The sequence below is a fragment of the Oenanthe melanoleuca genome, chromosome 13 (assembly GCF_029582105.1).
Source record: "Oenanthe melanoleuca isolate GR-GAL-2019-014 chromosome 13, OMel1.0, whole genome shotgun sequence".
Classification (NCBI taxonomy): Eukaryota; Metazoa; Chordata; class Aves; order Passeriformes; family Muscicapidae; genus Oenanthe; species Oenanthe melanoleuca.
In genome coordinates, this window is record NC_079347.1 from 6,403,503 (window position 1) to 6,423,956 (window position 20,454).

The 20,454-nt window shown below is 51.5% G+C and overlaps 4 protein-coding genes across 9 annotated transcripts; 2 read left to right on the plus strand and 2 right to left on the minus strand.

The window, feature by feature from the left end:
- Positions 1-185: 185 nt before the first annotated feature.
- HIGD2A (HIG1 hypoxia inducible domain family member 2A) lies at positions 186-1,224 on the minus strand. Its single transcript, XM_056502264.1, has 2 exons — positions 1,050-1,224; positions 186-844 (listed from the first exon to the last, which is right to left on the minus strand). The coding sequence occupies exons 1-2, from the start codon at positions 1,162-1,164 to the stop codon at positions 678-680; spliced, it is 282 nt and encodes a 93-aa protein (XP_056358239.1). The 5' UTR covers positions 1,165-1,224; the 3' UTR covers positions 186-677.
- A 64-nt stretch (positions 1,225-1,288) lies between these two features.
- NOP16 (NOP16 nucleolar protein) lies at positions 1,289-3,522 on the plus strand. The gene is made up of 5 exons (XM_056502263.1): positions 1,289-1,453; positions 1,574-1,685; positions 2,274-2,343; positions 2,804-2,910; positions 3,158-3,522. The coding sequence occupies exons 1-5, from the start codon at positions 1,347-1,349 to the stop codon at positions 3,299-3,301; spliced, it is 540 nt and encodes a 179-aa protein (XP_056358238.1). The 5' UTR covers positions 1,289-1,346; the 3' UTR covers positions 3,302-3,522.
- A 494-nt stretch (positions 3,523-4,016) lies between these two features.
- KIAA1191 (KIAA1191 ortholog) lies at positions 4,017-11,145 on the plus strand. The gene is made up of 7 exons (XM_056502272.1): positions 4,017-4,222; positions 4,299-4,489; positions 5,766-5,889; positions 7,127-7,251; positions 8,412-8,518; positions 8,819-8,955; positions 9,405-11,145. Exons 1-7 carry the CDS (start codon positions 4,195-4,197, stop codon positions 9,611-9,613), a joined length of 921 nt encoding a protein of 306 aa, XP_056358247.1. The 5' UTR covers positions 4,017-4,194; the 3' UTR covers positions 9,614-11,145.
- A 660-nt stretch (positions 11,146-11,805) lies between these two features.
- SIMC1 (SUMO interacting motifs containing 1) lies at positions 11,806-20,451 on the minus strand. Of its 6 annotated transcripts, none has more exons than XM_056502265.1 (10): positions 19,704-20,451; positions 18,265-18,978; positions 17,859-18,079; positions 16,557-16,626; positions 16,015-16,160; positions 15,413-15,553; positions 14,823-14,951; positions 13,701-13,857; positions 13,538-13,622; positions 11,806-12,246 (listed from the first exon to the last, which is right to left on the minus strand). In XM_056502265.1, the coding sequence occupies exons 1-10, from the start codon at positions 20,265-20,267 to the stop codon at positions 12,026-12,028; spliced, it is 2,448 nt and encodes an 815-aa protein (XP_056358240.1). In that variant the 5' UTR covers positions 20,268-20,451; the 3' UTR covers positions 11,806-12,025. The 6 variants fall into 6 exon arrangements, with proteins under 6 accessions (XP_056358240.1, XP_056358243.1, XP_056358242.1 ...); XM_056502268.1 differs by having other exon boundaries at positions 17,859-18,076; positions 20,317-20,418; XM_056502267.1 differs by having other exon boundaries at positions 20,317-20,418.
- Between the last annotated feature and the right edge of the window lie 3 nt (positions 20,452-20,454).

Here is a 20,454-nt window from a genome sequence, read left to right on the forward strand (position 1 = left end):
AGCACGTCCCAGAGAACGCAGCCAGACCCTGTTTCAGAAATGTGAGTTCCCTGCTTGTTTTCACAAGGAGTTTCATGTCTTGTTTCTTCATCGCAGCTTCAAGACAGCCATGCCCACTCCCTCTTCTCTCTGCACTGTTTACTGTTGTGGCTTCTCAGTGCTCTGCAATCCAGTATCAGTCAGAATCTTGCTGCAATTCACTTTATTACTCACCAGTTTCAATTGAACAGGTCACACAACCTCCCAGACTGCCTCCCATGCTGCCTAGGGACTCTGTCCTGCGAGGACTAAGCCATAAGCAGCAGCTCCTTCCTCATGGGCAGCTCCTTTCTCAAATGCTGGTCACTGCCTGACTACAACCACACCTCAGACCATGACCAAGAAGACAGTTTTATCAGCCTGTGACAGCATCAAGAAGGGCCAAGAAGTCTGACAGGGGTGGTGAGCCTTAGTGACATGCAGCCTCAGTGCTGCAGGAGAAAGTGAGCTCTTGGGAAAACAAAAAAAAACCCCACAGCCTAAATTACATGTTAATCACAAGAGTGTATTCACCCCATTTCCAGTGCTCCAGAACTGGCTTCACCCAGACATCACAACAGTCTCTAAGAAAACTCCATCCGCAGCCAGGGCTGCTGGTAGACGCTTGCCCGTGGCCGCAGCTTCGCTCTTGTCCGATGTCACTGTCGCGATTTGACAGCCGTGGCCACCATGCCCCCCAGCAGGGCGGCAAAGGTGAAGCCCTGGGCTATGACACGCGCCCGCATCATCAGCTGGGAGCGCCGAGTGTTGCCTTTCTTGAAGCAGATTATTCCGTAGGCCAGGATACCGACGGTGCACAGGCAGCCTGCGGGGAAGGACAGGGCTGTGAGGCTCGGCTTCCCCCGGGCCTGAGCGCTGCGGGCCGGTTCCACCACACTCCCAAACCCGAGCCGCGCCTCCCCGGGGAGCAGCCGGCCTGGAGCTGAGGGACCGGCCCTCAGCAGCGACCATCGCTCCGGCCCGCCCCCCTCACTCAGCATCCGGCCCGCCACTCCCCGCCCCACCCTCACCGAGGGGCACCAGGGGGTTCTCGCGGGTCTTGCGCAGGAACTTCTCCGTGAATCCTTCCTCATGGAACGTGGGCAGCGGGTACGGCTCCAGCGGCGGGGGCGGCTCGGCCGCCATGGCCAAGGTGACAACAACGGCCCTTCCCGTTTGCCGTAGCAAGCGCCTCCGAGGCAGTGTATGCCGGGAGTTGTAGTCCGACGCGCACTCTTATCGCGCGGCGCTGCAGTGTGGGAACTACACTTCCCGTGGTGCCCCGCGGCGTGCGCAGCAGCCCCGCGGGCAGCCCGCGTGTGTCCGCCATGCCGAAGGCCAAGGGGAAGAGCCGGCGGCACAAATACTCCTACAACCTCAACCGCAAGCGGCTCTACCGCAGCGCCCGCCGCCGCGCCGCGCCCCGCATCGCCTGGTGAGCGCCGGGGAACGCGGGGGGCGCGGGCCCGGCGTGGGCTGGGGCAGGGCGGCCGGGACGCTGCACGTGTGGGTGGGGAGGGGGGACACAGCTGTGATGTCCCTTGTCCCTGCACAGCTCGCACATCCGCCATGCCTGGGATCCGCACAAATCGGTGGCGCAGAACCTGGCCGAGATGGGCCTGGCCGAGGATCCCAACAAGGCAGTCCCCATCCCGAAGAAGCTGCTGGTAAGGAAGAGTTTGGCCGGTACCGCTCCTTTGTGGGGGGAGGTACCCTCGCAGCACGGGGCAGGTGGCTCTGGATAAGTCTCTGGCGGTGGACACATTTCTTATCTTGATCTACGCGCTTATCTCGCCAAGATCCTGGCGTGGGAACGAGCTACAGCTCTCCGGAGACATAATGGACTTTAGAACAAATATAAAAAACGTCAGTCCATCTCCTGGGACTTGCCAGAGACAGGTGGGGCTGGGAACGCTGCAGCCAAGTTGCTGCTGATAACAAAGAAAGGCTCTTTGTGTACAGCAGTGCCAGCCTGGCCCATCTGCATGAGAGGGCAGCGTTTTCAGGTGAAAGGTGGCTCCAAGAAACTCAAGGAAAAAGCAGGAATGACGTTGTTTGCCATTTATCTCCATTCATACAGCATTTCTCAGCTGACAGCCTCACCCACAAGCCAGTTTAATGGCACAAGTAAGGCTCTGCTTAAGCCAGCTGGGATTTCCTGCCCCTTGCAGGAGCAGTTTGGAGTTTTGGGAATGTGTGGGGACACTCTTCCAAATGGGCTTTCCTTAATTTGTCTTTTCTCTGCTATAATTCAGAGGATGGAAGTGGAAAGCGATGGACAGCAGCCAGGGAAGAAACTAGTGCGGAAGCCGTACGTGGTGACTGGTCAGTGTTGTATTTGGGGTTCTCCTAAACCCCTGTGTGTTATTTTGTCATCCCGTGCTGTGCCGGGGTAGGGAAGGGTGTTATTTCTTATCCAGCCTTGTGGAGGAGCATTCCTTTTCCACAGTGTTTGTCCCTGCAGCCTCAAGAGGGCTCTTGTCACACTGGTGTGTGCATCTCATGTGTTTCAGTGGTGGGCTGGGCAGCTCTGAGTAGTCACACTCTGCACCCTGGGCTGAAAGGGTCTTTTCCACATATGTGAGCTGGAGAAGAGCAGCAGTGCAGGCCTGGATGCCTGCAGCCTGAGCAGAGCTCTGTTGTCTTGGCCATTTTCCTGCACCATCATGCTGGGAAACGTCCCTGCATGCCAGCATCCAAGCTGTGTGGCCTTGGGGGGAGGTTGGGGACCTCTAAGGTGTTGTTGCTTCCTTCTCCTCCCTCATGCTACCTCTGCCCTCTGCAGAGATGGAATTGGAGGCCAGCCTCCCTGAGAAGAAGTCGAACACGCTCTCACGAGACCTCATTGACTATGTGAGATACATGATCCAGAACCACGGGGAGAACTACAAGGTACATTCCAGAGCAAGGAGCACCCGGAGTGATTCACTGCTGGATCTTCCCATCAGCAGGATGAGAACCACTGATCCTCTCTGTCCTGGATCCTGTTTTGCAGTCAGCTGATTCTTAAGGGAAGAACCACTTTGAACTGTGGCCAGCTCCCTATCTGAGTCAGGCAGGGATCACAGTGGTGTGGGTAGGCTGGTTTGGTGTTTGCTCTTGGGGCTGCTCCTCTGACTTACCTTCTCCTTTGTCGCAGGAAATGGCTCGGGACGAGAAGAACTACTACCAGGATACTCCCAAACAGATTAAGAAAAAGATCAATGTGTACAAGAATTTCTATCCTGAGGAGTACAAGAATTTCATTGCATCACTCAAACCAGAAAAAATGGAAGTGCAGTGATTCTCTTTTTCCTCAGGTTTACCTGCAAGTGCAGGCTTGACATGAATATTTTCCAAACTGAAAAAGCCTCTGGTGATGGAAGAACAACCCTCACTATGCAGAGATGGTTATAACTATCCATGAAAGACTTTTGGCACTGGCACTCACTGTGCTGTTCTGCTCACTTTCTGTGTGGCAGTCACCATTTCTTTAGCTTTGCTAAAATAAAATAACTCTTTCTAGCTGCTTGTGAATGTCTTGTTTGTGGGCTCTTGCTTGGTGCAGTCCTGCTTTGGAGAGCTCTTGGTGCCAGCCTGGGTGATGTTGGCATTGGGCACGTGTCACCACCTGTGGTGACAGGGCTGGGTGTGGGCAGCACTCAGACTTCTGCTGATTGTCCTGAAGGCAGTGTAAGCTGGAGCAGGGCCACGTGCTGCTTCCTTCCCCCGTGCCTGCAGCTTGGGAGAGCAGGCTGGGATCCCTTCCCTGCCGAGGAGCTGGAGGGCAGCAGAGAGGTCACCCTTTCATTGAAAAGAGGAAGGAGCAGCTGTAGAAATGGTGTCACAGTGAGACTGCCTGCCACGTATTCCTGTTCCTGATGAGCTAGCCAGCTTCCAGGATTGGTTTTCCAGGACCCAGCAACCTCCTGTCTGCAGGAGCACAGGACATGTGGGCAGGGCACGATCCCAACCCCGCCCCGGCCCCGCCCCTCCGGTAATCCCCGCCTTCTCCCCCCGAACTACAACTCCCAGCGTGTCCCGCACGAAACTGCCACATCTCGCGAGACCAAGCCCCTATAAGAGCGTCCCCGCAGCCGTAAATAACCCCCGGCGGTGGCGGCTCCCGGTGGTTCCGCTATGGCCGCTCCGGGCCTGGCCCTGCTGCCTTTCGCCGTGCCCCGCTGAGCCGCGGCCATGAGCTCAGGGCAGCCCGACGCTCCCGGTAAGGTTCTCCCCGCGCTCCCCGCCGGGCTGGGTCGGGCGCGGCGGCGGGGCTGAGTGCTGCGCTCTCTCCGCAGCGCTGGAGCCGGGCGGCGGGGCCCGCTCGGGCAGGATGTCGCTGCCCCTCGGCGTTCCACGCCGCGCCTTCAGCTACGATGATGCCCTGGAGGACACGGCGCCCATGACGCCGCCGCCCGCCGATCTGTGCGCCAGCGTGCTCTGGAAGCAGCCGGTCATCCCCGAGCGCAAGTACCAGGAGCTCTCGAAGGTACCGGCCCGGCGCGTCCTTGGGTACCCCGCAGCTCTGGCACCCCTCTCCTGGCATCCCCCCGTCCTTACACCCCTCCTGCCTGGCTGGCACTGCCCCTGTCCTCGCCGCAGGACCCTCGGGAGGGGCTGGGGACAGAGCCCGGCGCTGCTGCTTGGCCTTGCTCTGAGCACACGCAGGTGTGGGTGGGGCAAACGTGTGCTGAGCGTCTCCCCCGTGTTTGTGGTTAAAAAAACCTCAGCAACCAGGTGTAATTAAACTAGAGCATAAGGGTGGTTTAGGTTGGATGTAAGTCCTTTTTAATAAGGGTGGTGAGGCACTGGCACAGATTACACAGAGCAGCTGTGGCTGCCCCATCCCTAGAAGTGTTCAAGGCTTGGCTGGCGGGAGCTCTGAACGAGCTGCTCTGGTGGAAAGTGTCCCCCTACCATGACAGGGGGTTGGAATTGGAATGGTCTTTAAGGTCCCTTCCAACCCAAACTGTTCTGCGATTCTATGCTTTGAGTGCAGGACCAGCCCTTTAAAATTTAGAGGCTTTTTTCTAAGTTTGAAATTAAGTGAAATGTTGTTGGATGGAAGTACACAACTCTGCATCCCTTTGAGCTTAAGCTTTGCTTTATACCTCCTTGGTTTTTAAATCTCTTGTGGGAGGCAACCGAAAGTTGTGGTTTGGTACAAAAAGTAAATTGTCCAGCCAAGGAACTCCTGTTTTCTGAGGACGAAGTCAGTGTTTCACTGGATATTTTGTTTTCTAGCATTTATTTTCTGTTTCTTTGCTGGACAGTGGTAAAACTGTGACCACTGGACACACTGAACAAGAAACATATAAGGAATGAGGGGAAAACAAGGTGTTCACTCCAGGCTCTACTCTGTGACTGCCATTCTGTGAACAGCTGGTGCTTGAGCTGCTTGTGGAAGGTGCTCTTGGTGCTTTTTGCCCAGTTGACCTTGAAGTCTAGTTTGCATTTAGGAGAAGAACAGATGTTCTGGTTTCTTTCCTGTTGACCTTCTTGTACTTGGACTAACAACTTGTTTGCTCTGAGCCTGGTAGGTTTTCAAATGCTGGATGCATGTTGCTTGTTCAATGCTATGAATTTTAAGATTCTGAACATTCCTGGGCTGCAGTGAGCACAGTGTAGGGATTTCTCCCATGGGATGAAGGCTGGCTGCCAGAGCAGCATGGTTTTGTCTCACTTGTGTAGTTAGAGATGTGGTCTAACAGGCCAGGTGCTGAGGTTCTTTCCATCTAAAACTATCCCCTGCTGCTTCCCCACAGGATGAGGATGGGGATGCCAACATGAAACCTGTCATAACTCCTTCATCGTCCACAGAAAGTGTGAACAAGGTGCCTGTGGTGAAGGCCAAAGCCACTCACGTCATCATGAACTCCCTCATCACAAGTAAGAACTCACCTCTCACACTCTCATGTGTGTGTTGGGCACTGAGGGTGCTCCAGCTTGGTGATGCTTCAGGGTAATTCCTGGATAACTCTTGGGTTCAGACTGGCTTCACTCTGGTGCTGTGTGAGTTTTTTTCAGAGGATGTTTCTAGAAGGAAGCAAGGAACTGGGGAATAGATCACATGTGGTGCTTCTGTGTTTCCAGGGGCAGGGGGAGGAGTGCAGAGTTTGTTGTTTGCTGGCAGGACACTGCAGTCCATGTTGTTGGAGTGCAGAGGCTGCTGCTGCTCTGTTTGTTTATTAACTTGCTATTTATTTCTGAATGACAGGCAGAGCTCTACCATTAACCCAAGTAGTGAGGAGAGCTGACACACTGTGCTAATGGAGCACTTGCTGGCAATTTTGTTGTTAATAGCAGCAGCTGCCTTGCTAACCACAACACTTCAAAACGTAAATCACAATGCTTTAAAATAAAATTGGGTCAGTTTTGTTTGCACAGATGATGTGCCCTTTTGCAATAAGAGTTTGCAGAGATGATATGCCCTTTTGCAATAAGAGGAGTTATTTCTGTGTTAATCTGTCTGTGCTGCCTCTTCTTTCAGCAGCTACACATAACAGGGATCTGAAAATAACTTCAAGATGGGAAGTGTTATATGTTTTAAATAAGACAATGGGCTTTTCCACTAACCTTTTTGTGCTCTGTTTCCTTTGACTTTTCTCCTTGCTCCATTAGGGAGTGAAGCTCTTATGCTGGGGTTTGGAGAAAGTGCTTATGTTTTTCAGAACTGATGTTGATATCAGTGTATTAGATTCTAGCTCTGTGTCTGGCTGAAGTAGCTTATTTTACCTGATCTAAAATCACTGGGAGTTTTTAAAACATGATCTGTGAGGCTCCCTTGAATGCAATGGGCCACTTAAAGTGTCTAACTTACTGGATTCTCTTAAATTTATGAAGTTGTGAGCAGGATGATGCAGTGTCTGGGGTGAGATGTGTTTCATTACAAGTGTTGCATTTGTGATATATCTGGTGATTTGGGAAAAATCACTGCTCATCTGATAGCCCTGTGTCTCAGGGTAGTTGTCAAGTCAAAATATCTCTCAGGTTCATCTTTCTGCCTCAGCTTGTTACAATGTGTGAGTGATAAAAAAAAGGGTTTGCATTCAATTGCTGGAGCTGCCTTTGCTAGAACTGCTTGTGGTGGCATTTCTTTGTGAATCTGTGCTCTTGTGTGTTCCAGAGCAGACTCAGGAGAGCATCCAGCGCTTTGAGCAGCAGGCAGGGCTGAGGGAAGCTGGCTACACACCCCACAAAGGCCTCACCACTGAGGAGACCAAGTACCACCGGGTGGCTGAGGCAGTCCATGTAAGGCTTGTTTTCCATTGGATTTCTCTATGTAGAATGTGTCTAGTTTAATATTTACCTGGTGACTAAACTTTTGGAACATGTTGCCAAGACTTTCCTTAAGCTGCTTCCCCTGAAGGCTTTTAGCTCATTATGTAGGAAAGTTTGCCCACTTTTATTTTTAAGTTAACATAGCCTTTGTAGTTTTGAAACAGTTTTTTTTTCTGAAATCTGTCATGCTTCACTGTCATATCAAACTATGACAGTTGTCTTTCCAAGTGGAGACAATTCTACACAATCAAATTTCTTGCTGTACTTTTGAATGGTGTCCTGCAGTTGATTTCTGCAACTGTGTGTCCAAAGAGAACTTGAAAACTATGCATTTCCATTGTCAAGCTACCAGATGTGTCTTACTGAAAACAAAAATCTTGAATGAACATGTTACTGTGGGCTACTGAGCTCTTAAAAAAGATTTTGCAGTTTAATAGTCAACTCTTCCAGTGTCCTCCCATGAGGCCAAAGTTTCAATATCTGCGTCGATGAATTGCATTAGTGTGGCTTGAATAGCCACAGGAAACATTACAAGGTACCCTGTGTATTTTGTGTTTGAACTGTAACTGCCCTTCAAATGACTTCTTCAAAGTTCAGTTTGTACTGTCTAGCTTGTAATAACATACCTTGCATACACCCAGTTCCTGTTTATTTTGTGCCCAGGTTCATCTCTGTTCCAGAGCAGTGTTTCCATCCTGATGTACATTAATTGCTTCACAGGGTCTGCTATTCCTGACTTTGTACCTTCTGTGAGAACTGGTCTCACCCTCATTAGAGAACTGGTGGGACTGAAGGCTTTGTTGCTCTGAAAATTGCTGGAGACAAATGGGTGCTGTGGCATTTAGGCCAGTTACCAGGTAGCAGAAGTGAGCTCTGCTGCCTCCCTATGAGTGCTGGTATTCCTTCCTGTAACCTGAAGTGAATTTTCAAAATGCTTATATTTGATGTGGAGAGAAACTTAAGGGGATGTATGCAGGTATTGTAATACTGCATAAGTTTAAGTCGTGGCACTTCAACTTTATCACCTGTGATAGAAACAGTTATCTGGTTTTGACAATAAAACTGAATGTTGTTCCTTATGTCCTGTATTTAAGCTGTGATGCTTCTGTTTTTCTTGCCTCTCCTGACAGAACCTAAAAATGCAGAATGGAGAGACAACAAAAGATGACAAACAGAATTCTTCTGCTCAGTCCACTCCCAGCAGCACCCCCCACTCCTCCCCCAGGCATAAAAACAGGTACTCTGCCTCCTTTGGTTTCCTACAGGCTGCTGAGGTGGGAGCTGCTACAAATAACCTTATCCTGTGAGGAACTGTACAGGGTGGAATTTAGAGCCTGATCAGGATTAGTGTTGGATAGATCCAAATGTTGGAAGCCTGTGGAGCTTTAGTATGCGTATCTTATCTTGGGTGGTAACAAACCTATTACAATTTCTTAAATTGCCCCTTTTAACTACATGAAAAGTTGCTGGCATAGTGGGGGCACTTGAAGTATTTGTTCTCTTGTTTTAAACATCTTGGTTACTTTTTTTTCCTTAGGGGTTGGTTTGGTCAGGGATCCTCTACTTCTATCACTGGCTCAGACTTTGCTATGGAAGGTGGTGGGGACAGATTGCCATCTGAAAGATGGAGCTTTTTTGGACCCAGAGCTCTCCAGAAATCGGCCAGTGATGCAGGTATGTCCTTGAAAAATCTGCCTTGGCAAGAACAAGGTGGGGGGTTGTCACACAACAGACTTGGTGGCGCTCTGTGGAATCTCATCCTGCTTGCCTTGATATTCTCCAGGACCACCTTGGGAATGTGTGTTAGTCATATAATTTCTGTGCCTAAATATAGAGCAGTTAGGTAAAACCTGTGCCAGGGATCTGGAAGTGGTAATAACTTGCAATGAGATGCAATGGGAGGGGCAGGGTGTGAAGGTGACAGCTTTTTACTTTTTCTCTGATGTGGATGCAATCAGAACTTGAAGTGCCAGCCCCAGATGTGAAATAGATGATATGAAGCTGCTGGAATTTGCATAGCCTGTCTGTGGTGCTGAGTGTCAGTGACACTGCTCACTCCTGGCAGCAGTAGGAAAAGGATTTGACTGGTTTTCCTGGTTTTTACTATGATTTTTTTTCATCAGGAGGATTTACCATTCAGTCCTATAAGGGTGCCCAGAAGCCCTCCCCAATGGAGCTGATGCGTGCTCAGGCTACAAGGATGACAGAGGATCCAGTCACCTTCAAGCCACCAAAAATGGACATTCCAGGCACAGATGGGAGGAAACAATCTCCACGTTCCCACAATATCAAACCTCGGGATCTGAACGTGCTCACTCCCACTGGGTTCTAGAGGAAAGCTTCCAGTGTCTTTAGCAGGCTACAGGATGTCTTAGGCTCTGCTTCCCTGCCCCATGTGCTGAAGTAAAGTAGGAAAGTTTCCTTTTCCAGCTCTTCATCTCAGAAAAAGAAACAGTCATTATTGTTCTGCTAAAGCCAGTCTTGGAAAAATTCTTCCACCAGTCCTAAACCAAAGTAAACCACCGTGTCCACTGCACTGGTTTGGGCTGCCAGGCTGCTCTGGATGTGCTTCCCAGTACACCACACCACAGTGAAACCCTGAGCCATGTTTTTTTTTTGGACAGGATTTAATGTGGTGTGTGAGCACCTGGCTTGTATGCCTGGAATCTGGCTGTCTTGTCCTGCTTGGTGCTAAGGGACCCACAGGAGGACTGGTTCTGTCAAGACATCAAGCAGAAAATGATGTGAACAAGAACTGAAAACTGGACCATTAACTGCCAGAAGAAGATGGGGTATGTGGTGGGTCAGTATAAATGTGGCATTCCCTCACTATCCAATGTGACCATGTATTTTTTCTTGGAATGTTTTTTAAAGGGAAAAGGGACTAGTGACCATTCTAAAACATTCTTATTGGAAAGGCAGGGAGCAAAATCTAATGGGAGCTTGGAAGTAATGAGGAAGAATTCCTTTTCTTCCAACTCTTCATGTTCCTCTAAGAAGGTGGAAGTAACCAAAGCTGGTGTCTTGCATTCCAGACAACAGATTTCCAGGTGTTCTGGCACTCTGGATGCTGCTTGATTTGTTTTTGCTGGTTTTTTTTTTTTTTTTTCTTTTCCCTAGAATTGTGTAGAATGTATTAGACATGGGAAAGACTTCTCAGACAGGGTACTTCGTTTTATCAGCATTAAGTGTGTTCTACAGGACTGGGGAAGGACTGAGGGCAGACCAAGGCTGAACATTGCTCCCTGCTAAGGTACAGCTGGATGTGATCCTTGACCTAGTCTGAACCAGTTCCTGGGAACAGCTAACACTGGCTTTCAGGAAAAGTGGAAGGAACCCCTGGCTACCATGTAATTGCTTAAGTGTGATAGGCAGCATTGCTCTGTAATCCTCTGTAATCCTGTGGCAAATGGGTCTCCTCAGGTCTGCTCTTCATCTCACTATTGTGCAGAGTCCTTCAGCCAGCAGCAGCCTTGCATCTGGAAGTGGAACCTTCTCTGTTGCCAGGACATTATACAGAGGTTACTTAACAGGTGGTAATTGTTGAACTCCAGGGTTTCTGCCTTCTTAAACCAAACACCCTCCCTGGAGGCTGAGACAGGGTTGGCTCCTTGGCTGGCTGCTGGCCCCTCTGAAGCAGCACATTTTGTAGCACTGCTTTCTCTCAAGCTTCAGCAGCACTGACAGTGATGTGTTGTGTGAAAGTCCCCCACCCAAACCAGCAGTTCTGTCACCACTCGTTTGCACCTTGGCAATCAGGCTCTCATTTGACATTAATTTATTTGCTGACTGTATTCACATCTCCTAATGTGTATATGTTTTTGTTTTGTTTGTTACAGGACAATAAAATCCTTATGGAATTGAGGTGCACAGTGTGTGTTGGTGCTGGCAGAGCATCTGTGGGAGAAATTTGGGGGCTGTCCAGTGAGTGCGAGGTCAAGGTTCTGGTGGATAAGGCTCTGGCAGCACCTCACTAAGACGAAGTATTTGCCTACAAATTCCCCTTTCACAGGGAGATTGGGTTTACAGCCAGGCTCAGTTCTGTCTTAGGGCATGTGCAGATGAAACTAATCATGAAGTCTTTGTGTTTTCTTGAGCAATCCAAATCCATGTTCAGAGATTTTTGCCTCTTGTTGCATGCATGCTGTGTTTCCACCTGTACTGTGGAGATGGGCACAAGTGTGAGAACTAGGCTGATGTTTCCCTAGAGGTGCCCACTTCCCCTCTGAGAAGTTGTGGTTTGGTGCTGTTGCAGTGCTTTTAGCTGCCCTTTAAAGGACTGCTGATGGAGCACATGGTTCACCTGGGCTGGGGAGGTCTGAGCTCTGAATGCTGGTGTTCCCTGTGCTTGTGGAGTGGAAGCTGGGCTAAAAGTCATGGAACAGATTCAGGTACTGAGGTACAGGCTGCTGCTGTGGTCCTGATTGGGAAGGCTGGGGTCAAAGCACGGCCTTGTGGTATGATCTCACAGAGCTCTGGACTTCCTTTGGCCAGTGCTGGAACCAAGACAAAACAGTCTTAGGCAAACATTAAAAGAACTCATTTTTTTAAAGTGTACAAAGTGCTTTGTAAAACTGCACAAGGAGGCAAACTTGAACGGAAATTCTGAGCCAATGTAAACCAAACACCTTTCAAAAGAAGTGTATAAAGCAACCCCCATGATGCTGAGATTGCAGCATGAGATGGGGGAGTTCTCTGTTGAAAACATGAAGTTTTGTCTCCTTTGCTGCAGTGGCTGTCTCCATCAGGCAGCAGTGACAACATAGAACAACTCCTGCAGCATGAACAATTTCTCCTGGATTTGTGGGGGAAAAGGCTGCTCCAGGGTCTCCTGCATTCTGCTGATGAAGTCATTCATCTTCAGCTGAATATCCAGCTGGCTGATGTCATCACTGTCCTGGAGCCTGGGCTTGGCTTTCTGAGCAATCAAATCCATCCTGTCACTGATAGAGGCCCGCAGGTGCTCTGCAAGAGGAAAGGCTGGTGTGGAGAGGCAGCAGCCAAAGGGCTGCCTGAGCTGCTGGGATGGATCCCAGTGTGCCACAGGCAGTGCTGGAAATGGGGCTGATCCTCTTGTTATCCTCAGTGGTTCTGCACAAGACTTTGGGAAGAAGGAACTGGCCCCTCGTGGAGCTCATTCTGCATGTGGAGATAGCCCAGGGAAGGGGCAAGGCTTGTATAATCCTTCTGTGTGAATAGCAAAATGGGAGCTACAAAGGGGTTACCAAAGAGCCAACAACAGTGACTGTCTAGGGGTTCAGGGAGAGTGAGACTTTGCATATATGATTGTGGATTCCTGTGCATTCATTCATGACAACCTTAACCTGGGCTAAAGCACCTGAAGTTGGAAGAGACTTCTGGGAAAATATGGAGTTTTACAGAGTGTTCTGTGACTGTGCCACTCTCTTGGGGTCAGAATTGCTGCTCTTTCCATGACTGCTGTGGGTGGTGCTCCCTGCACAGTTTACTAAGTGCTGCAAGTGTCCTGGCTTGCCCAAAGGAGGGCTTCAGAGATGGTGAGTGGGCCAGAGGGGAAGCCATGTGAGGGGTGGCTTAGGTCACTTGGTGTGTTCAGCCTTGAGGAGACAGATCAGACCCCACTGGGATCTACAGCGTCCTCAGGAGGGGCAGATCCCATCTCTGCTCTGTAGGACAGTACAGGACCTGAGGGAATGACTGGAAATGTGCCAAGGGAGATTTAGGTTTGCTATTAGGAAAAAGCTTCTTCCCCCACAGGGTGGTTGGGCACTGAATAGGCTCCCCAGCGAATGGTCATGGCTCCAAGGCTGCCAGAGCTCCAGGAGTGTTTGGACAACTCTCTCAGGCACAGGGTGGGATTATGGGGTATCTGTGCAGGGACAGGAGTGGAACTCAAAGTTTCTCGTGTCTCTCTTCCAACTTGGAATATTCTGTGATCCCTTTGCCTTCTGCTTTTCTTCCACCCACTGTGCAGCAACTTAGACAACAGTGGGTACAAAGCACCCTCTTGTTTACTTTCCAGTGCTGGGAAGTGCTTCCTTCCTTTAGGAAGAAGGCTGTTTTGCAGGGGCTAAACTTGGCAAAGCAAGGTGGGTGCTCTGACTGATGCAGCATCACTTTGATTGCTGGGAATAGTTACTGTCATGGATGGAGGCACACTGTCTTTCTAATGTTCAGTGGCCATGAGTCCAAGGGTGATGAGAGGAGGAAAAGGAATTTGGCTGTTCTACTGGAGCCTCTTGATGAGATTGTTAAGGCCAGAACAAGTACTACTTACCCAGTTTTACACTTTGGTAACTCAGCAGCAGCAAGCTCAAGTACTGCAGCATCTCGTCCCACCTTTGCCATGTTGCTGTTTCATCCTAGGACAGGAGACAGTATTTGGTTGGTAGAAGTTTTCTCAGAGGAAAATGAGTCAAAGGAGAGGTTGGACTGGATACCTGGAATTGTGGCAGCACAGAGGAGTGGCTCAGGAAATACAGGATCTTGTCCAGAGACATGGATGAGGTTGTGGGCACATCACAACTGTGCTGGAATAATAGCTCTAGCAGTCTGCAGCGCAGGAGCTGGCTCTCCATAGTGTTTAATAAAGCTTCCCTGGAACACAGACAGAATTTACTTCGGTTGAGAAAGCACAGAGCACAGCCTGATGAGAGACAACTGTTCCAGCATGCTCCTCTTGTGCTGCTGACCTAGTGCAGATGTGGGGTGACTGCAGGGGCTACCCAGCCATGCTGTGGAAGGAAGACCACTAGATGTGGTGAGACCTTTGTTATGCAGCTTGGCCACAGCCGTGTTTTTGTCCTCAGGTGTGACCTGCAGCAGCTGGAAGTGAGTACAATCTCTAAAGTAAACTGGGCTGCTTTACTTCACCCTGCCCAGCAGCCTGTGTGGCAATGGCTCATTCCAGCTGACTTGCAGGGATCCCAGCCAAGCAAGGGTACCTGCCATGGGGTCAGGGGTAGATGGGTTTATATCCGTCCTAGACAATGTGGCAACTTACATAGAATCAGTTTGGCTTGGTTATACCTGCTGTGTGCACAGAGTTCTGCTAAAAGGGTGTGAAGGGCTGCTTGCTGGTCACTAAAACATGGGTTTGAAATGCTTGGGGGCCTAGTGATCTCTTGCTTACACCAGAGCCAGTCATGCCCCTGTGCTTTGGCTTTAAATTTGCATTTCTTAAAGAAGCAAACAAAGGATGTCAAGGCAAAGCTGTAGGAACTGCATCCTATTTTCACCCATTGAAATCAGTCTTTGCCAGTGCTTGGCTGTCCTGATGCACAGTGCTGCTTTTCAGACTCTCTTTACAGTTTTAAGGTTATAGCTTTAACAAGTAAGAGAATTGACTGTTCTAAGCAGCATACTACCTGGGTGTGTTTTCAGCAACCCTTCACTTGCTCAGCTGGTGATGTTGTATCTCCATGGGAGACACAGCCATGCTCTTGCTAGATGGCCTGTCTTTCTATATCCTGTAGAACTTTCTGCATCCTGACTTGGATGTAAATTGGGAATAAGACCATTGCTCACACAGGCAAATGCTGCCTTGCACATGCTTCTCTCACCTTTGGCTCCTCAGGGGGATATTCAGTATGAACGGGAATACGTCGTCTGCAATCTTACGGGAGCTGCAGGTGGGAGATCTGTCCACTTCCACTGCCATGGACAACATCCTCTGGAGCAGAAGCATTGCCCTGGGTGAGAGGGACAGTCAGCAGGGAGATTCTGCCCCTCAGCTTGCCAAGCAAAGCCTTGGGGATGGCCCCAACTTCAGCCTCATGCAGTGAGGGGCATGGGAATGCAGTGGGCCAGACTTGGTGTCTCTGGTTTCTGAATCTGATGCTTTTGCAAGCAAAGCTCCAGATTGACCCTCGGGAGGTCTCAGTGGCTCTTCTGAGCATTGGAGCAGCATGGGGCTGCCTGAGCTGTGGGCCATGAGCTCCAGTCTTACACTGCATGCAAGAGGATGGCACTGAGCCAATTTCTTACCTAGTGAGAGTCTTTTGCTCACCAAGTCTTTAACCCAAAGAAAAAATCAGCAAAGCTGGTCACAGGTACAGCCTGGCTTTCCTGAACTGACAGCAAGAGACTCTGGCTTCTGCCTGACTTGGGTCCACGATAATGCCAGCAGGGAGTATAGAATTCTTAAGCTTACTTTTGGGCAAAGAAAGCTGTCTGAGTGCTGGCCAGCCTTGGTGAAGATGAGCTGTGTTCAGCCCTGGCTTCTTGCAGCTGCTCCCAGGGCTGAGAGAACCCAACTCCAGTAACTGCTGCCACCAACCACTTGACCACTTCCCTGGGACAGAAACAAGAATTTTATTGGAGATGTGCCTCATTTTGCTGTGTTCTGACCTCTAGATCCACTTGGAACTTGAAGAAAGGCCCTGAGAATGAAGAGTATGTTCCACCCACTTTGGACAGGTTAAGGGAGTAGCTCTGTTGAGCAGCTGAACAGAGGAGCTCTCTTGATTTGTACACTTGCCTAAAGGACTGCCTCCTTCTCAGTCCTGTTCTGAGCAATGCAAATCTCACCTTATCCATGGGAAAATCCCACTCTATCATGACTGGAAAGACCTTGCATCATCTCTGGTAGTTTGCTTTCATTCATCTTTTCCTGGCCCCCATAGATGGCCCTACACTTCCCTTTGTCTCCCACATCTGCTTCTTGAAAGTCTTAAAGTTTGACTGGAGTTTTGACATGTGTTCCCTGAGCCCCTGCTGCAGCTTCTGGTTAGAGAATGAGGAGATGTCCCTTACTTGACATTGCTGAAGCACAAGTCACATGAAAGCACTTCCTTGGCAATTGACTTCTGCAGCTGGTGTGACTTCAGATTGTGCTGGAAGTCATCCTCCAGGGTCTGTACTACGTACTGCAGGAAGAGGAGCTGGCCAGGGGGCTTCTCCTGGGGGCAGATGGAGAGCATGAGAGTCTGGTGGGGCCACAGGCTTAGGGACACCAGGGAAGCTGGCTGTTGGGAATGGTCTGATGTACATACTGAGGAGTATTTGTGGGAGGAGCTGCCTGGCTCAGGCAAGACCCTGAGGGGCATTGTACTATTGCTGTGACCCAGAGAGGGCTTATCTGTTACTGTGCCTTCTTCAGTGGGACAACCCACTGAAAACTGTGCAGAAGGTTAAGGGTGCTCTGTGGATAAATGTGGGATTCCCAGCTAGCACTTGCTGTTGGACTGGCCAGCTCTGCAGCAGAGAACAGCTGCAGAAAACACTTAGGCAATGCTCACCCTCAGGCAGTGTGTTGGATGATCCCTGCCTCATGTGACACACACAGTGCTGAGTACCTGGCTGTCCATGATGAATCTCAACAGTGTCCAGTCCCATCCCACCGTGGTGATGTTGGCTGGATGGAGCCTGCAAGGACAACCATGTCCATTTCTGCTGAACTGCCTGACCATCTAGTTGGAGCCCATTAGCCCTTCCCCAGCCATTCCCAGCCCCATTCTCTCAGGTGCCTCCCCTGCCTTCTCTCCATCTTTGCCCTCACCCCTTCCCCTCCCCATAGATATTAATTTTTGGAAGCACCTGACAGGGGCTATACTCCATGGAGATACCCAGGACTCCTAGGCCCTTGGCCTCAAAAAATGTCGTACCTCTCTGTGGGAAGCCTGAAAGGAACTGAGGGAGCTGCTCCAGCCACTACTGCAGCCCAGGGACGGTATTTCTGTCATGTCACAGCAGTGAAGAATTGTGGGAGTCCAGAGTATTCCTCTGGCTTCCCTGGAAGGTTTAAGACCCCCCAGGTGGGGTCCCCAAAGACCCTCGAATGAGATCCAGGTGTCTCAGGGGCTGGATTTAGCTGCTTGGAACAATTTACCCACATCGAGAGAAGAAATGCAAGCCGCAAAAATAAACAGAGTGTAAATTAGACTGTTAGAACGTAGATAAATAAACTTTTGGGAATGTTTGTGAAAAGGGACATGTGGCCAACATGGAGAATTGCGGGGGTGGATAACTCTTCCTCCTTCTTCTCCGTGTCATCCATGCTGGGTGACATGCTGGCACTTTTAGATTGGATGAGGACAGAGCTGGACCATGTAACAAGATGTATTGTATTGGGGGTCATTTGTAAATACCTAGTATGTAATTTAGACTATAAAAGATAAGTCCTGCCTCTACCAGGCAGATTCTGCCCTGGACGTCTAGCGAGCAGACTGCTGTTTGCTGGACAAAGCATTCCTGAGATAAGGAAGAATAAACAACCATGAAAACCTCTAAGAACAGCCTCCTGCAGTCTCTCATTGACGGGCATTGGAAAGAGCTGGGTTCCAAACCACCTGCATGTCCTCCAGAGGTGATCTCAGGTCTAAGGAGACACCTCGGGATGTGACAAAGAATGAGACCTGTACTTCAGGGTAAGGCAAATACACTCTTCTGTCCCCAAGGGCTCCCTTGTGTCACAAACTGTCCCTGACCCACCCTCAGACAGCCCAGGGTCTGTGTGCGTTGGCAGGAGGATTATCCTACATTATAGGGGAAATCACTTCCTGTTTGTGGTGAGCACCACAGAGAATAACCCTTGTGCTGGGCAGACCCCTGGGAACACCTAGCCAGCCCCAGGGCCCTGGGACAAGGGGAACACATACATTTGGATTTTCATCAGCATCATGTAGATGCCACTCAGGATCTCCTCTTCATGGGTGTCTGACAGCAGATTTTTGATCAGGTCACAGATGATTTCTTTGGGGGGATGGTGCTGGCAGGAGACAAACTCATTCAGGAAATACAAGGTGCCCTCCAGGCTATTCTCCTCCATGGTGGTGTGCACCATGCTCAGCTTCCCGCTGGGGATGAGCCCAGGTTTCTGCTGTGTGCAAGACAAGACAATGGGTGAAAGCTCCCTGGACACAGAGGAACCCAGTTGTCGTGTGGGACCCACTGTGAAGGGAACTGCAATAACCAGAGCCCATGACTGCCTGGCAAAGGGCAATGGGAGCAAGGGCTGTCTTTGCTCCATCCTCTGCCACAGGGGCTGCTCCAAACCCTCTTTACCTGCTGTGTTTCCCTGTTGGGTACTGTGCCTTGGAAGAAGAGGTGCTGGACTCCATTCCTGCTGAAATTGTGTAGTTTGTCCAGACAGGCCTTGCTGTCACTGTCAGTCCTGGCTGGGGTGGCTTGCTGGATTGGTTGGTGTGGTAGGAAGTAATTTGATTCTGGCAAAGACCTTTGAGTCTTTTCTGGTGTTACAGGAATGGTTGGGGCAGGGCTCAACCTTGGGGGGAGGTTCCTTTCCTGGCAGGGCTGGGGGGGATCTTCCTCTGGGCCATCAGCTCTTCTGCTGCTGTTGCTATCCAGGCTGGGGGGAGATGGGGACAGGCAGTCTGAGTCTGACTGTGAGTCCAAGCTGTTAAAGGCAGAAGTGCCAGAATCCTCTGAGCTCCAGCTGTGATGCCCGGAGGCAGGAGAAAGGCAGCTGCAGTTCTCCATGGTTTCTTCTGTGACTGTGGTGGAACTGAGCTTCACAGGAGTGCTGTGTGATGCTGGTGCAGGGCTCAGCTCTGCCACTGCCTGCATTTCTTCTTCTGCGGTGGGGCAGAGTTGGGGGTGGGACGTGTGTGCTGCTGGGCCAGTGTTTCTGCGGTTCTGGGCAGCACCAAGGGTGGAGTGGAGAAGGCTGTACATGTCCTCAGTCAGGTCGATGATGGTGAGGCTGCTCGATGGTGTTGGGTCTGTGTTTACATCCTCACAGGTCAGGTCAATGATTGCCTGTGGGGACAGAGCAGCAGTGTCAATGTCCTGTCCTGCCAGGATCCTCTGTTAAGGTGGCCCTGTAGCCCAAGTCCAAGAGGGAAAAGGGCACTGGCCTAGAAAAACAGGGGCAAAGACCCTTCTGCCTGTGCAAGGGGTCCTGTGGCCCTGAGCTCAGGGATCAGCCTCCCCTGGCAGCACAGCTGAGCCTGAGCTCAGCCCAGGCTCTTCTTCCCCACTCCCCTCAGGGCTCATGTCCTTCTGCCTTGGCTCCAAGCAGATCTGGCTGCCTGCTCAGGGAAATGCCAGTCCTGCTGGCATGTCCAGGGAAGGCAATGGAAGCACAGGGAGTTCTCCTGTACCCAGGCACTGGCAGGAACAGCACAGGATCCAAACCCTGGCACCTCTTCTGTGGTACATTACCCACTCTGGAGGAGTGGCAGAAAACAAAGCTGCTTCTTGATCTGGGGCACCAGTGAGAGATCTGTGGCCCTGAGACTTTGGGGACTCCCACCCAGGCCTCGCTGGGCGATGCAGGGTCTGAGGGGCAGCAGGAGCAGGCAGGAACAGGCAGCTGTGCCTGCACCAGCAGCGGGTCAGACACTGCACTTCCCAAATTTTTGGTGTGCCCAGGAGGGGGCAGAGCCTGTTTGCTCTTTGTAAAAAAATCCCCCTCAGGATCTGAAAGCATGGAACACGTTTAGCAGACAATTTAAATCCACTTTTCCTCCCCTAACTCAGACCTGCTGCCTTCCCCAAGGAGGTGGGAAAGCCCAGCGGGCTCCGGCACGCAAGAGGAGCTGCGGAGGGCAGGCGGTGCGGGGCTCAGGACCCGGGACAGCGGTGTGGGGCCGGGGACCGACCGTTCCCCGGTGCGGGCTGGGCCTCGTGCCGGAACCGCCGCCGCACGGCCCCACCGGCCCCGCACTCGCCGGGGAGCGGGACAGCGCAGAGGAACGGCACGGGGAGAGGGGCGGCAGCGCCCCACCGCAACTCGCGGCCCGACCCGGCGGGGGCGAGCCTGCAGCGCCAGACCCTTCTCGGGATGCAGCGAGGGCACCGCGGCACTTTATGGCAGGCACCGGGCTCTTTCTGAGGGTACACGGCCAAGCAGGCGGGGAGGGGGCACGCTTGTGAACGGGGCTCTGCAGGCGGGAGGTGCCCGCGGGGACCCGAGCCCGGCTGGGAGTAGGGTGGGAGGTCCCTGAGGAGGCGGCTGGGGCGGGACGGCACCGGAGAGCACACGCCCACCCCTCACTGCCCCAGAGGCCGCTAGTCCGAGCGCGGCTCCCACCGCCGCCCGCCATGGCAGCGCCGCCATCTTGTGTGGGGCAACGGCGGGAGCCACGGACTCACGGCGGGGACGGGCAGCGAGTCGCGGGAGCGGCCGGGCTGGAGCGGCGGCGAGCGGGCGCCCTCCGAGTCCGAATCGCTGAGGAGAACCACGTTGTCGTCCATGTCGGCGGCGGGCGGCGGCTGCGCCCCGCCGGTGCG